The following is a 12996-nucleotide window of genomic DNA, read 5'->3' on the forward strand; positions in this document are numbered from 1 at the left end:
TCTAATTGCATTTAAAAACAAGGAATACAAGAAATGCAATCTATCCCTTGCATAAGTTAAGAAACATAGCCATGTTCAAGTCCAGTACAAGACAGGTCCATACTTTTAGTGGGGTAGACTCAAGATTTGTGAAGGGATGGAAGCTAGAGTCTTTGTAAGCCAGATTACTTTGCCCTTGTAACCTTGAAATCTTCCAAAGATATTTAGGATTCCAAAGGAAGGACTGGTTCGTTTGTTATTGCTTGAGAATGTTGGAAAGTAAAGTGGCTTATCAGAGGGGAAAGTGGATTGAGGTGTAACTACAGCTTGGTTATAGTGTGAAAAGAGTTGCATTTTTAAATGCTTATGTGCACTTTCAAATTCCTATCCCAAAATTGTTGCTTCCCAAGTGAAAGAATAGGTACGGTATGTACATCAGCTGTTGTGTTTTTCCCATTGCGGATGTATGCCAGGGTTGTTTTTTTTTACTCTGAGGCAAGTAGGTGAGTATCTTAAACATGCTAGCATAAAGCTAAGCAAGCCAAATAGATGGGCTTGCCTCAAGCCAAGTACAGCTGTTTATAGAAGGGCCCTATGTGTTAACTTGATAGAAGTGGTTTGCCTAAAAGCGGCAGTGGCTGCAACTGCCCGGGGTGCCAAAATTCCAAGGGCACCGGCCATGGCTTTGGAAATGTCTTAGAGTGGGAGAAACTCAGTACTGCAGCACATGGATGAGGTGTACAAAGGCGGCTGAGCAACCCCTGGGCTGTGTGATGCCCCATGTAGTCCAGGTGATGTGATCAAGAGCCTTCTGATCTCCCATTGGCTGCCTATACATAACCACAGTTGCACAGTGACAGAAGTAAAAATCAGCGGACACTGAAATAAAAAATAAGATTATAATATCCTGGTCAAGTTGTGATTATTGAGTGTGGTGATATTCCGCCGCTGGATGGGAAGCAGCACATAACAGCAGTAGGAGCAAAATCCAGTAGAGTGCATAAGCCCTTCTCTGTTGCAAGATCTTCTCATCTAAAGTCTGTGCCTTGTTTATCTGTGTGGGCCTAGGTAGAGGAGCTTGCTTAGGAACGTAGGAAACTGCCTTATACTGAGTCAGACCAATGTTCCATCTATCTCAGTATTGTCTGCACCAATTGGCTGACTGGCTCTCCAGGGTTTCAGGCAGGCGACATTCCTAGCCCTACCGGGAGATGCTGGGGGTTGAACCTGGGACCTTCTGTGTGCAAAGCAGGTGCCCTAGCATTGAGCTAAGGCTCTTCTGTAACTGGCAGTCTGGATAAAATAAGCACCCCCTTAATATAAGTGCTAACAGTTAACTGTTATATGAAAACCTCTTTAAACTTTGCATTGTGGATTGCATCTTCCTGCCACCCTCCTTTATCTCTCTGTGGTTGCAGTTGATGAGCTGCTTATGGGATAAGAAACAGAAAAAGTGTTAGACTGGGGAGACTTGAAAATATTCATTCGGGCATTTCCTGCTTTTAGAGCCAGTCAAAGTGTGAAGGTATATAGATCTTCCTGTAATGGTTGTTGCAGTGTGTGGGATTGCTTGGGTTACCAGCTCTCTGTTTTTATTTCATAGCTTGTGTTGATGCCCCCGTTGCTATCCAGAGTCTATGCCTTCTCTCCTACGTGACGGTGGCCTCTGGTGTAAGCGATATTAATCCTTGGCTTTTGCCTGACTGTTGGTATTCATAAGTCAGGGGCGCCGGCATAAGGCAAATCCATTAAATGTGGAATCAACAAGGAGAGGTGCAGTAGCAACCGTTGCTATTTGCAGTTTGCACATGAAACAGGGCCCCCCACAGATCCCCTTCCCATTCTAAAACCTTTGCAAATAGTTTTGTTCAGGAACATGGAGTCTGTGCAATATTGGAGAGTAGTGGCAAGCAAGGGTGTTAGACGCCATGTGAAGGCAGAATGCAAGGATAAGGGCTGTAGCTCAGTGGTAGAGCACTTGCATAAAGAAGATTCCAAGTTAAATTCCCAGTATCTCCCTGTAGGGCTGCAAATGACCCTTGCCTAAAACCCTGGCGAGCCACTGCCAGTCAGTGACAGTGTTGAACTAGATGGACCAATGGGTTTTACTCTGTATAAGACAGCTTCTCATGTTCTTATGGTAAAGGTTCAGGGGCTTGAGTGTCTGAACAGAAGGGATGCCAAGCATGCTATGTTAGGAAAAGGACTTGGACTGGGTGTGACACCAAACCCCCCTGTTCGTGATGCCTGAAGAAACATTTCTGACAAGCCATGGCTTAGGAGTGGCCACTGAACTAGGTTCTGAAACTCTGATTTTCAAGCTAGTTTGCAAACCACATTTTGGGCATGTTGTGTTTTGGCATAACATTTGAACTCAGCACAGGCAACCTGGTTGGCTGCTGTGAGAACCAGATGCTGAAATCCACGGACCATTGCCCAACCCATCAGGCTCTTATCTTCTTACCAAGCACGGTCAGTACGGAGCCCCACACTCGGAGGCCAGTGTTTGTGGTCAGCATTCAGGCATTCTCAAGGAAGCGGGGGGCGGGGGAGGGAAATCACACATACACACCCTGTGTTTTGCCTGTCCTAGAAGACATAATAATCAAACAACTAAATTGATTGGCAAAGCCAATCTTGGTCTATCTTCATTGGATGTGGTGCGTGTAGCATGTGGACAGAAAATACTGGGAGGTTGCCTAATTGTTTCTGCAGGATGTGTGATTGGAGAGATAGATGGCATGATTGTCACACTCTCAGTTGATTTTCCATTGCTTCCATTTTATGTTTCTTAGCTTGGGAGAGGCCAGGGGGCGAGCTTTCTCCTTTTCAGGAGCCGTGCTTGCAACCATAGCACAAGAGGAAGGAGCAGATTAAAGAAGCTATTGTAACTGGCCAATGAACAGTCCAGAAAGTAATGCCACCTAAAACCTTTACTGTGGGGCCAGAGAGGTTAAAACCTGGGTCTCATTGAAATAAGGGATTGTGGTGGGTTTTAGACTTGGATTTTGGCTAGCTGTAGAAAGGTGAGGTAGCTCACAAAGTTGTTGGACTCTTTCTCTCTTTAAAAAAATGTCAGTTACATTAAAATCTCCCATTTGGGCTCTGCATCTACTTTTATTTGCAGAAGAATGGTTTAATATGTCGTCCCAGTGCTTGAAACACCCCCCAATTTCCACGTTGGGCTTTTCTTTAAATCTCCCCCCTCAGTGCTCTGTAGAGTCTCAAGCCTCTGAAGTCAAATCCATAGGCTATGAGCCTTTTATCTTTGTGCTGCTAACCTGCGTTTCAAAATAGGCTTGAATGGGTCCTGCTGTGAAATTCGCAGGAAGCCTTGGGCTTTTCATTACTGATATGCCTCAAGCTTTTGTATTTGTTTATAATTCAAAGGAAGATCTTCTTTTTTACCTCACCCAGAAGATCTTACTGGTCCAAAGGCAAGATGACCTATTTTGTGTGTGTGTGTCCGTCCATGACTGTGAATTTCTTGTTTCCCTGCGCGCACACACACACACACACACACACCCCTTTATGAACAAGCCTGCATTTCCTTGTCCTGCTTCCAAGAGCACCTGTTGAACTGTTGCCTTCTTGAATTAATTGTTTATTTGAAATATTTCTTACCTGCACTTCATTGCAAGTGATCTCAGGGAGATGCATGATAATAGATGGATCAAAAGTATGTAGAAGGACACTAAGTAGGCAGGAAGTCTGTCCCACATAATGTTGGAAATAGACCATTAGTATGGGGGCGCCTGTCAGGTGGCACTCCCTCCTGCTGCATATGAAGCAGGTGCTTTGTCTGTTGTCTTTTCAGCACTTGTTAAAGACGTTCCCTTTCAACAAGCCTTCTAAATTGCTTATCCCAGTTAGTATCTGTCTTGGATTTGAGTTGAATATGTTGTTTGTTGTTTTTAAGCAGTGTTTATTTAAAATTTATATAAAATTGTTTTTTATATACAGTAATTGTTTCAATTGCTTGTATATGTGTAACTGTTGCATATATGTTATATATACATTCGAGATGCCTTGTGCGAAGTGATTCTTAAATGTAATAATTAAAATAAAATAAAATAAAATAAAAATATTATCATCCAGTCTAACCGCTAACATCCTGTAAACAACCTGAGTAAACAGCCTGGTGAAACAACCATGTTTTCATCTGATGTTGGAAAGCAAAAAGAGATTGTTGCACCAGCCATACCTCGGAGGGGTTACATGAAAACTCTTACATAACCTGACATGTATGAACGCTTTTGAGTTGAGTGACAGAATAGATAACCATTTTTTTCCCAAAGATGGAGCCTTCATCCATCTCCCAGTGGTTTCATCTGAGTTGCACTCTCCCTGTATGTTGATAGATTTATACCCTGCCTTCAAGGTAGCTTCCAACAAGAGCAAGAATCAAATAACAAAACTGCAAGCTAGCAAGAAAGCAAGAAATAGGGTAAATGAAAAAGATAAAATCAAGGTAATACCTCACAGGGGGAGGATTAGAACTGGACATGTCTGCAGGTCAAACATTTACTAGGAGAATAAGGTCCATGCAATGACAGAAAGTGGTAAAGATGGTTAGGGAGTTCCAAGGCCTTTGCACAGCCACCAAGAAAGCCTTCTCCTGGTGCAGCTTAGACATAATGATTGTAACTGTCTGAATAGGGATTGCACAGATTCATGAAGGATAAGGCTGTGGATTGCGACTAGTCCCAATCACTGTCTGCTACCTCCATTATCAGAGGGTATATGCCTCTGAATACTAGTTGTAGGGGATTGCAAGTGGAGAGGATGGTGTTGCACTCAGGTCCTGCTTGTGATAGACTTCTGGTTGGCCACTGTAAGAACAGGATGTTGAACTAGATGGGTCTTTTGGTTTGATCCAACAGGGTTATTTCATTCTTATGTCTGTATGTCAGGGTAATATGAAAGGAACGGGAACAGAGCCAGTAAAATAATTTCCCCTCCCAACCTATTAGAATTGAATTGCTCTGATGCCAGTGTAAGATAGTTCACGCTCGACTTCACAGAGCCAAAGCACAGTTGGCTACAAATGCAAATATTTAATACAGTGTCTTAAAGAAAAATTGTATGCAGTGGTTTACCGTTATAGCTGAGTGGATATAATTATAGGCAATTCCTATAGAACTCTTTTATGTGTGTTAGGTTTTGAGGTGTTAGAAGACAAAAATACCAGGTTCTTCATTTGTGTATCTACAGGAATTACATAAGCCATAGTTTAATGTGACATGAACAAGCTGCAGTGAGCCTTGGACTTATATGTTTTCAATTCTGATGTAACCATGAAGCGGACTTTATAAGCTTTCCCTTCTCCTTTTGGTTAACTGCAGGTAGTAGTGTCCTCTGAGTCAATATTATCTATGGGTTGTTTGAAACAAGCCAACTTGAAACCATGATTTAGTGTAGCCTTCTCTTCCATATGTTGTTGAGAGACTCCAACTCTCATAAGCCCTTGCCAGCATGACCACTGGACAGAGAGTTGTGGTCCAGCAACATCTAGAGGACACTATATTAAAAAAGGCTGGTTTAACATAACTTCTATCCCTGCCCTTTCCTGAAGTTCTTCAATAATAAATATGTGTTTGTTTATTTTTCGCTAGGTATTCTCAACCCAAAGAATCCCAAGGAAGCACCCAAATCCTTCAGCTTTGACTACTCCTACTGGTCTCACACATCGGTAAGAGCTCTGATTTTGTTTCATAGAACAATCCCCTTTGAAGGTGGAATCCAAGCCTGTCCGGCTGGTGATTGGACACCCCCCTCGCCCCCTAAAGCAGCTGTTTTCTTCCTTTCACTGTATTGTGGTTTTAGCAACTGAAGTTTCCAAATATCATCTTGGTGTATGTATAACTGCTTTTTCCATCATGGGTTTCAGAAAGATTAAATTCCAAGTGGCAAAGAACAAGTGTGTGCAAAGATGATAGAGGAGAGGGGTTGGCCCAAGGAGTTGGAGAATGGAATTTGAACAGCAAACATTTTCCTGCTGTGACTGTTCAGTTTTATTTTTTGTTCAGAAAGGAAACTCTTCCTATAGGATTATTTTTGGCTTGGTGAAAGATGAGTTTTAATCTTCTGGGTTATTAGGAGGAGGGCAGTGCAATGCTGTGCCTTCAGCTTCTCTACTCCACCCCTCTGCTAAAGTCATAAAACATTCTCTCCTCCAAACACCCCCCCAAAAAAAAATCACTTGTGAAAGCTGAATCTGAGGTCTTGCTTACTTCCAGTAATTGTTGGGCTTAGCCGTGGCTGCTCTTCACTTGTCATAAGGGTGGAGTAGATGGAAAAAAAACACTCCCTATTCCCAACAGATGTAAACTTGGATAATTGATTTTGGTCCAAGAGGAAGGTATGGGCAGGGTTAGTAGCCACTGAGCCCAGTTGGCTCTCATTCAGAAGAATCAAAGGACTGAAGAGTGTTTTTGTTTTTGTTTTCTAATCTCTGCATCCTGAACAAAGAAGCTGTGAAATGGCCCTACTGTTCTGCTACCCGAGGGATAGGGAATTACAGGCACAGAAACCTAATGTGGGGCTGTTGGGGAACGACACCCCCCCCCCCGCCAATCTGGTGCTGAAGTGACATCAAAGCAAACCATTACAATCTATTGCAGGACAAAACTGTATCAATATAGGACATAACATTTTACATTAAAATACAGTGGAACCTCGGGTTACGTACTGTCCTCCTTATGAATGCTTCGAGTAACGAGCTCCACTAACCTGGAAGTAGATGCCCCTAGTCGTGAATGCCCCAGGATGCGAGCGGAAGTTGCGCACCGGCAGTGTGGCAGCAGTGGGAGGCCCCACTAGCAAAAGCGCGCCTCATGTTAAGAACGGTTCCGTTAAGAACGGACCTCTGGAATGAATTAAGCTTGTAACCGGAGGTACTGCTGTATGGGACAATCCTGTATCATACAGGACAGGTGGCAACCCCACCCCCAAGCATCACTGTCTGGCCCTCTGTACGCTCTCTAGGCCACATTTCTCTTTCCCCAGGCCTATCCTCAACACTTGACTATACATGAGAAGTGTTTTTGCCTGATTACACTGTGTCCTTGAATTGTGATAATGCGTTTTCCTTGTGTAGATAGAGAGGGGTGTGTGCAAAGTAGCCTACTGTACAAAACTAAAAATTACATTAATTGCTCTGTCTGCTTTTGCCTCTGGCCCTGCCCATCATTGGCTGGGGGCTAATGGGAGTTGTAGTCCAAAACACCTGGAAGTCACAAGGTTGACAAAAGCTGTTTTTATACCAGTCTTCCAAGACTTCTGTTCTGCATAGATCCCACTGTTATCTAGGAGCAGGAAAGCACCTGGCTGAAATGTCCCCTCTTGCTCCAAACCCATTTAGGTGGTCTTGGTCACACCCCTCTCTTGTCCCTCGGCACCACCATTGTAGTATGAGAGATAGTTCCCATCTGAGCGTGGTGATGATGAACCTGCCCCACCAAGATAAAATTTAGCATCTGATCCTTGCACTCCTGCATACGTGTGTCCGCGTTCTCTCTCCTGACCGTCTCCCCCAAGCTATTCCTCTTAATTGAGTAGTAAGTTGGTTTTCCACAGAGAGCATAGCAGGGCAGGCATCTTGTTGTGGGTTAATCTGCTCCACTTATTCCTTGAACGGGAAAATGTTCTGCTTGTCAGCTGAGGCTTCGGATTATGTCATGCTTGGAAGCCTCTTTTTAAAGAAATAGCATTATTTTTTCTTCTCTTTGAATTTGCTTGCTCTCTGAAGCCTTCTGTATGTTTGTATCTTTCTTCAGTAAGATTGTGAAACACAATTATTCCCGTTTTTTTAAAAAAGAGCATCTGGCACTGACTTCTTTGCTTATGCCCTTTATATTTTATTTCAGTTTGATGTTCTGAGTTCTCAGCTTGAGAGTTGGAACTAGAGCCTGTGCAAGCTGGCAAGGCATTGTCCTTAGAGAAGCAGTGGGACTAGTTGGGGTAATAGGGGAAGAGGGAAAGGTATTTTTCTAATGCTCTGTAGCACTTTATTCTCTTTATTTGCTACTGCAAATGTTTGGTACTGAGGAGTCATACACTGGAGCAAATTCAGTATGTTGTGATAATCCAGGGTTTCTGGCTTATCAGTTGTTCCACTTTACTCTCCACCTGCTATGACAGAGAAAAACAAACCAGGAACCCACAGTTAAGTTTGTCTTTCAGTTACATCCAAACCCGCTGTTTTAGTTTATTGTTCCCTAACAAGATGCAATACTAAGTCATGGTTTATTTAAGCCATGGTTGAATAAACCACATTAACAACACAAGCAAACCATGGCTTGCTTTTTAAAAACTTGGTTGGTTTCCCAGCTGCTCTTGCCTTGTGCCTTGGTAAGTTGGTAAATATGTGGGGTAGAGTGGTCAAGCAAACCATGCTTAAGGATGCTGCTCATATTTCACGTAGAACCAACCATAGTTAAAACTTGGATTCATAAGCCAAGAACAAACCAAGGATGCAGACCGTGGCTTGTTTTCAGTAAACAACCCATAATTCAGACATGGGCCAGGTTCACACATAACACTAATCCATGCTTGAATAGGCCATAGTTTGATAAACAATGTTATGTACGAACCAATAAGCCAGGCATGTCTGAAGTCTGTTTCTGGGGCTTAATGCGGACTGCCGGTTGGTTTAATCCGGCCTCTGTAGCAGTTTATTCCCTGGGGTAAATTCCTAAAAAAAACTCAACAACTTCAGTCCTAAAAAAGGTCAACAACTATGGTTGGCCCTTTGGTCGGCCCTCACAGCCCTTCACTTCATCAAATCTAAGTTTGGACACCACTGTAAACCAACAACAAGCTATGGTTTAAGGTTGGCTTCTGACTGTGAAAACCACAACCTCTTGTTTAGCTGTAACAGGAAGCCAGGCCATTTTGCTTTGTTTGGTCCTTTCATGGAGTGAATTTTAACAGTGTGGGAGTGATCAGTTACCAGCTTCTTCATGGCAAAACCTGGCTTATTGTGACATGTGAACAATGGCGTACCCGTAATATGCAGTAATTGATCACCCTGTAAGCTGCAGTAATAGCATGGCAGTTTCACTACTTGCCCTCTTCTACAGCTGAGTTTCCCTTTCTCCCCTACAACTATTTCAACAGATTATGAATTTGGCCTCGCTACCCCCGTTTACATTTTTCAATTTAGGTTCCTCAAAACGTGAGCAAGGTTTGCATCCCTAGACTGCCCCAATACTTCCAGATTTGTCAACCAAATAAAGCTGTCACTGTAAACGACTTCAGCTGCCTTTAGTTTTCTCCCAGCCCTGTTTGTCCACTTGCTAACTTGCAGAAGATATCTACTTGCAACAAGGTTCTTCCTTGGCATTACAAATTAGCAAGATGCTTTTAATAAAACAGTTGGGGAAGTCTGCTTGGACAGCTGCATGAGCCTGGTTAGTTTTCATGACTGGTTGCACTTTGTCGCTGAGATCAGAAGCAGATCCTCTTGATTTCCTGAAACAAAAAGCACTGGCAACTGCAAGGCTCCAGGAGACTTAGAAGTTCATCACCTTCCTTTTAAGTAGTCACCGTTGTTACTTAGATACCAAAGTGGCCATATCTAATTCTAATCTATAGTTAAAGGTGCAAGAGGATACATTTGAGTGATAGGAACTGCAAACTTCCTTTGGTAACTGGTTGTGGTAGTGGAGGAACACCTTAAACGGGGGTGAGGAACTTCAGGCCTCCAGGCCTGTATCTCTCTGACCCTTGGGATTCTTCCTAGGCTGAACATCCCTCCTCAGTCACACTCCTCCTCAGGCAACACACACCCCTTAACGGGATCCATACTGACTCTCCGCTTACCCTTCTGTTTAAATCTTTGCAGCCCGATGATCCTTGCTTCGCATCTCAGAATCGTGTGTACAATGATATTGGGAAGGAGATGTTGCTGCACGCCTTCGAGGGCTACAATGTCTGTATCTTTGCCTATGGCCAAACTGGAGCTGGGAAATCCTACACGATGATGGGGAAGCAGGAGGAGAATCAGGCAGGGATCATACCACAGGTAAGGAAGAGTCTTGGGATGCCCTGCTTTGCAAAATGCTTCTAGGAATTGGCTTTCACATGGGATTTCTCTGAAGCTTACAGGAATCAGATTCCAATTTCTTTTCCTCAACCATAATTGTTGTCTTCTTTTTAGAAATGCAAAAGGTGCGGGAAGAAAGAAGGCATTTTAAATAGTCAAAATTAAAGTTACCCCCTCTTGTTAGGATTTAAGTGCTTTTGTCTCAACATTCTGTAAGAGCACAATCAAAATATCATTACTTATGGAAAAATTGTAGCAGAAAGAACACATTCATTTGCATGCTTTTGGTGGCAACTGTGTCCATACAAGAGTACCGTAGGTGAAAATGCAACATGCGATCTCAAAGAACTTTAGGTTTGTCACCTACGGAGAGAGAAAAGTTTGGGTTTTTAAATATATATATATTGTCTTTTCCAGAGAATGTAGGGTACATCTAAGTGGATAGCAACCATAAAATCAGCAATTCTGACAGCCACTATAAAACAAGGCAGCAGTAAGAATGAGTCATAAAAACAGCAAAATACAGAACAGCAAACAAATCTGTAAGGAGGGCGTAGCTCGGTTGCCAGTAGCAAGAGGAACAAACACAAACCAGTGATCAGCCAATTATAATGACTGTCCTAAAAAAAAGAAGAGGAAAAGTGGATTTGGGTGAGGCACTTGAAAAGGAACAGTCTTATCTCTGCATATTTACTGTGTTCAATGACCCAGTGATCTGGCTCTGTATAAGGCAGCTTGTTACGTTTATGCGTTAAGGGAAGGATTGTAGCTAAGTGGTTAGTGCATCTGCTTTGTATGCAGGAGGCCACAGAATCAATCACTAGCATCTCCAGGTAGGGCTGGGAATGTTCTCTGCCTGAAACTCTGAAGAGCTCCTACCGGTCATCTTGGACAATACTTAGCTCGATGGCACAATGGCCTGACTCTGTATAAGGCAGTTTCCTATGTATAACTTACTATTGCTTGTGCTGCTGCTGCTGCTGCTATCAAGTTAATTGAATGAAGTGTGTTTGGGAGGGGAGGCAGTTGCTGAGACTAGATTTCAGCCTCAATAAATACATTTTGCTGAATAGGCATTTTGTGCCCTCGTTCTGCTATAGGATCAGCAGCAGATGCTGCTGGCTCTATGCCCCCTGAGTGTAAAATAGACAGTGAAAACCCTTCTTGTGCTAATGGGAAAAACACATGCAGAGCAGACATTTGATGAGGGCTGAGTTATGGCCAGAAGCTGGTGGTAGGTTAAGCAAAATGCCAGCCAGGTGTTGCGGCTGTGTGTCTGCATTTGGAAGCAGGGAGCAAGGCTGAACTCTGTGCTCATTGTTTTGCATGAAGTTGCTGCATTCTATATCAGAGTTGGGTAGCTCATGGGGCATATCTGGCCCCCAAACCTTTTGATGTTGCCCGCCCCCCATGGGTATCCTTTTAGAATGATTGTATGATTCTAAGTTTTTAGAATATAGGAGAATTTAAGGCAGTATCCAACACACTTGTTCGTTAGCGCAAGGATTTACGTGTGTGCAACAGAACTTCCCCCTGTGCGTGTCCTCGTCCTCCCCAAATTTGCTAGGGAGAGTTGGGGGAACCTCAGATCAGATTTAGGGGTCTCACAGAATGGAGGGGAGGGGGAGATCATTGTGTTGCTCAAGCAGAAATCCTTGCACTGGATGCTCCTTTGGGCATAATCTTTAATTGTTGTTTTTCAAACCTGTTTTCTTTATGCTACTCTTTCCTACCACCCTTACTAGTTATTTCAGGATGGTCATGCCCTGTAAAACTTTCTCCATCATATCCTCTAAAATTCCTCTTTGTCTTCATTGCTACAGGCATGTGCTCCCCTGCCTCCTTTGGCTGCTGAAACAGGAGCGATTTTCTCTTTCTGTCAGCCTCCCTTTGGAAGGCAAAGGCTTAAACCACCCCCACCCCCCGCTCAGCATAAATAAAGCAGATATTTAACAGATTTTACTATGTATGCACACTTTAGAGCAGGGGACAGCAAACTTTTTCAGCAGGGGGCTGGTCCACTGTCCCTCAGACCTTGTGGGGGGGGCCGGACTATATTTTGAAAAGACAAAAAAAATGAACCAATTCCTATGCCCCACAAATAACCCAGAGATGCATTTTAAATAAAAGGACACATTCTACTCATGTAAAAACACGCTGATTCCCTGACCGGCCGCGGGCCGGATTTAGAAGGTGATTGGGCCAGATTCGGCCCCCAGGCCATAGTTTGCTACCCATGCTTTAGAGTATAAAATCCAGGTTTCCTGGAAACAGACTCCAAAAACTTCATTTTTGCACTGAATTGCATGCTGGTTGGGGTGTGATTGCTTCAACCATTAGTGCCTGCTCATGCCTTCCTAGCCCCCATTGTCAGCTCTTAAGTGCCACCTGCAACAAAGGACTAAGGAAGGCCACAACTGTACCTCACACTTAAACTACAAATCCACCACAAATGCACAATTAGTGGTCCAAACGATACATTTAAAGTACTATCCTACCACTTTAAACAGCCATGTGTTCACCTCTACCACCAAGAATCCTGGGACCTGTCATTTGTAAAAGGTGTTAAGAGTTGTTAGGAGAGCCCTATTTACGTCATAGAGCCACAGTTCCCAAGGTGGTTTAACAATCCATCCCTCTTCCTAGGGAGCTCTGGAAATTGTATCTCTATGGAGGAAGCAGGAGTCTCATCACATATGACAGCTCCCAGGATTTTTTGGCTGTTTAAAGTGGTATAAGGGTACTTAAAATGTGTAGTGTGGTTGTGACCGAAGAAGTATAGAAGTGAGATTATCAGTAACTGGGTATGTTAGCTGACAGGGCTGCTAACACCAACAACCTCCCAAACTGAGTTTATTTTGCTTTTAAAATTCCAGCAGATCAACTCCAAAAGTGATTCTTCTTAAAAATAAGTCAAAGTGTTTTCACAGCTGGCTCTGGGAAGATTTAACATCTTAATTATCCCTCTC

At 43.3% G+C, this 12996-nt stretch overlaps 1 protein-coding gene across 9 annotated transcripts in view; it reads left to right on the plus strand.

The window, feature by feature from the left end:
- The window catches only part of KIF1B (kinesin family member 1B), a 134647-nt gene that overhangs the window by 36758 nt on the left and 84893 nt on the right, over positions 1-12996 (plus strand). For all 9 annotated transcript variants that reach the window (XM_081015967.1, XM_081015959.1, XM_081015960.1 and 6 more), the window contains exons 3-4: positions 5595-5671; positions 9827-10006. In XM_081015967.1, the coding sequence (XP_080872093.1) occupies positions 5595-5671; positions 9827-10006 (257 nt within the window). The remainder of the gene's footprint in view (positions 1-5594; positions 5672-9826; positions 10007-12996) is intronic.

Source organism: Podarcis pityusensis (assembly GCF_964106645.2).
Source record: "Podarcis pityusensis genome assembly, chromosome: 8".
NCBI classification, from domain to species: Eukaryota; Metazoa; Chordata; class Lepidosauria; order Squamata; family Lacertidae; genus Podarcis; species Podarcis pityusensis.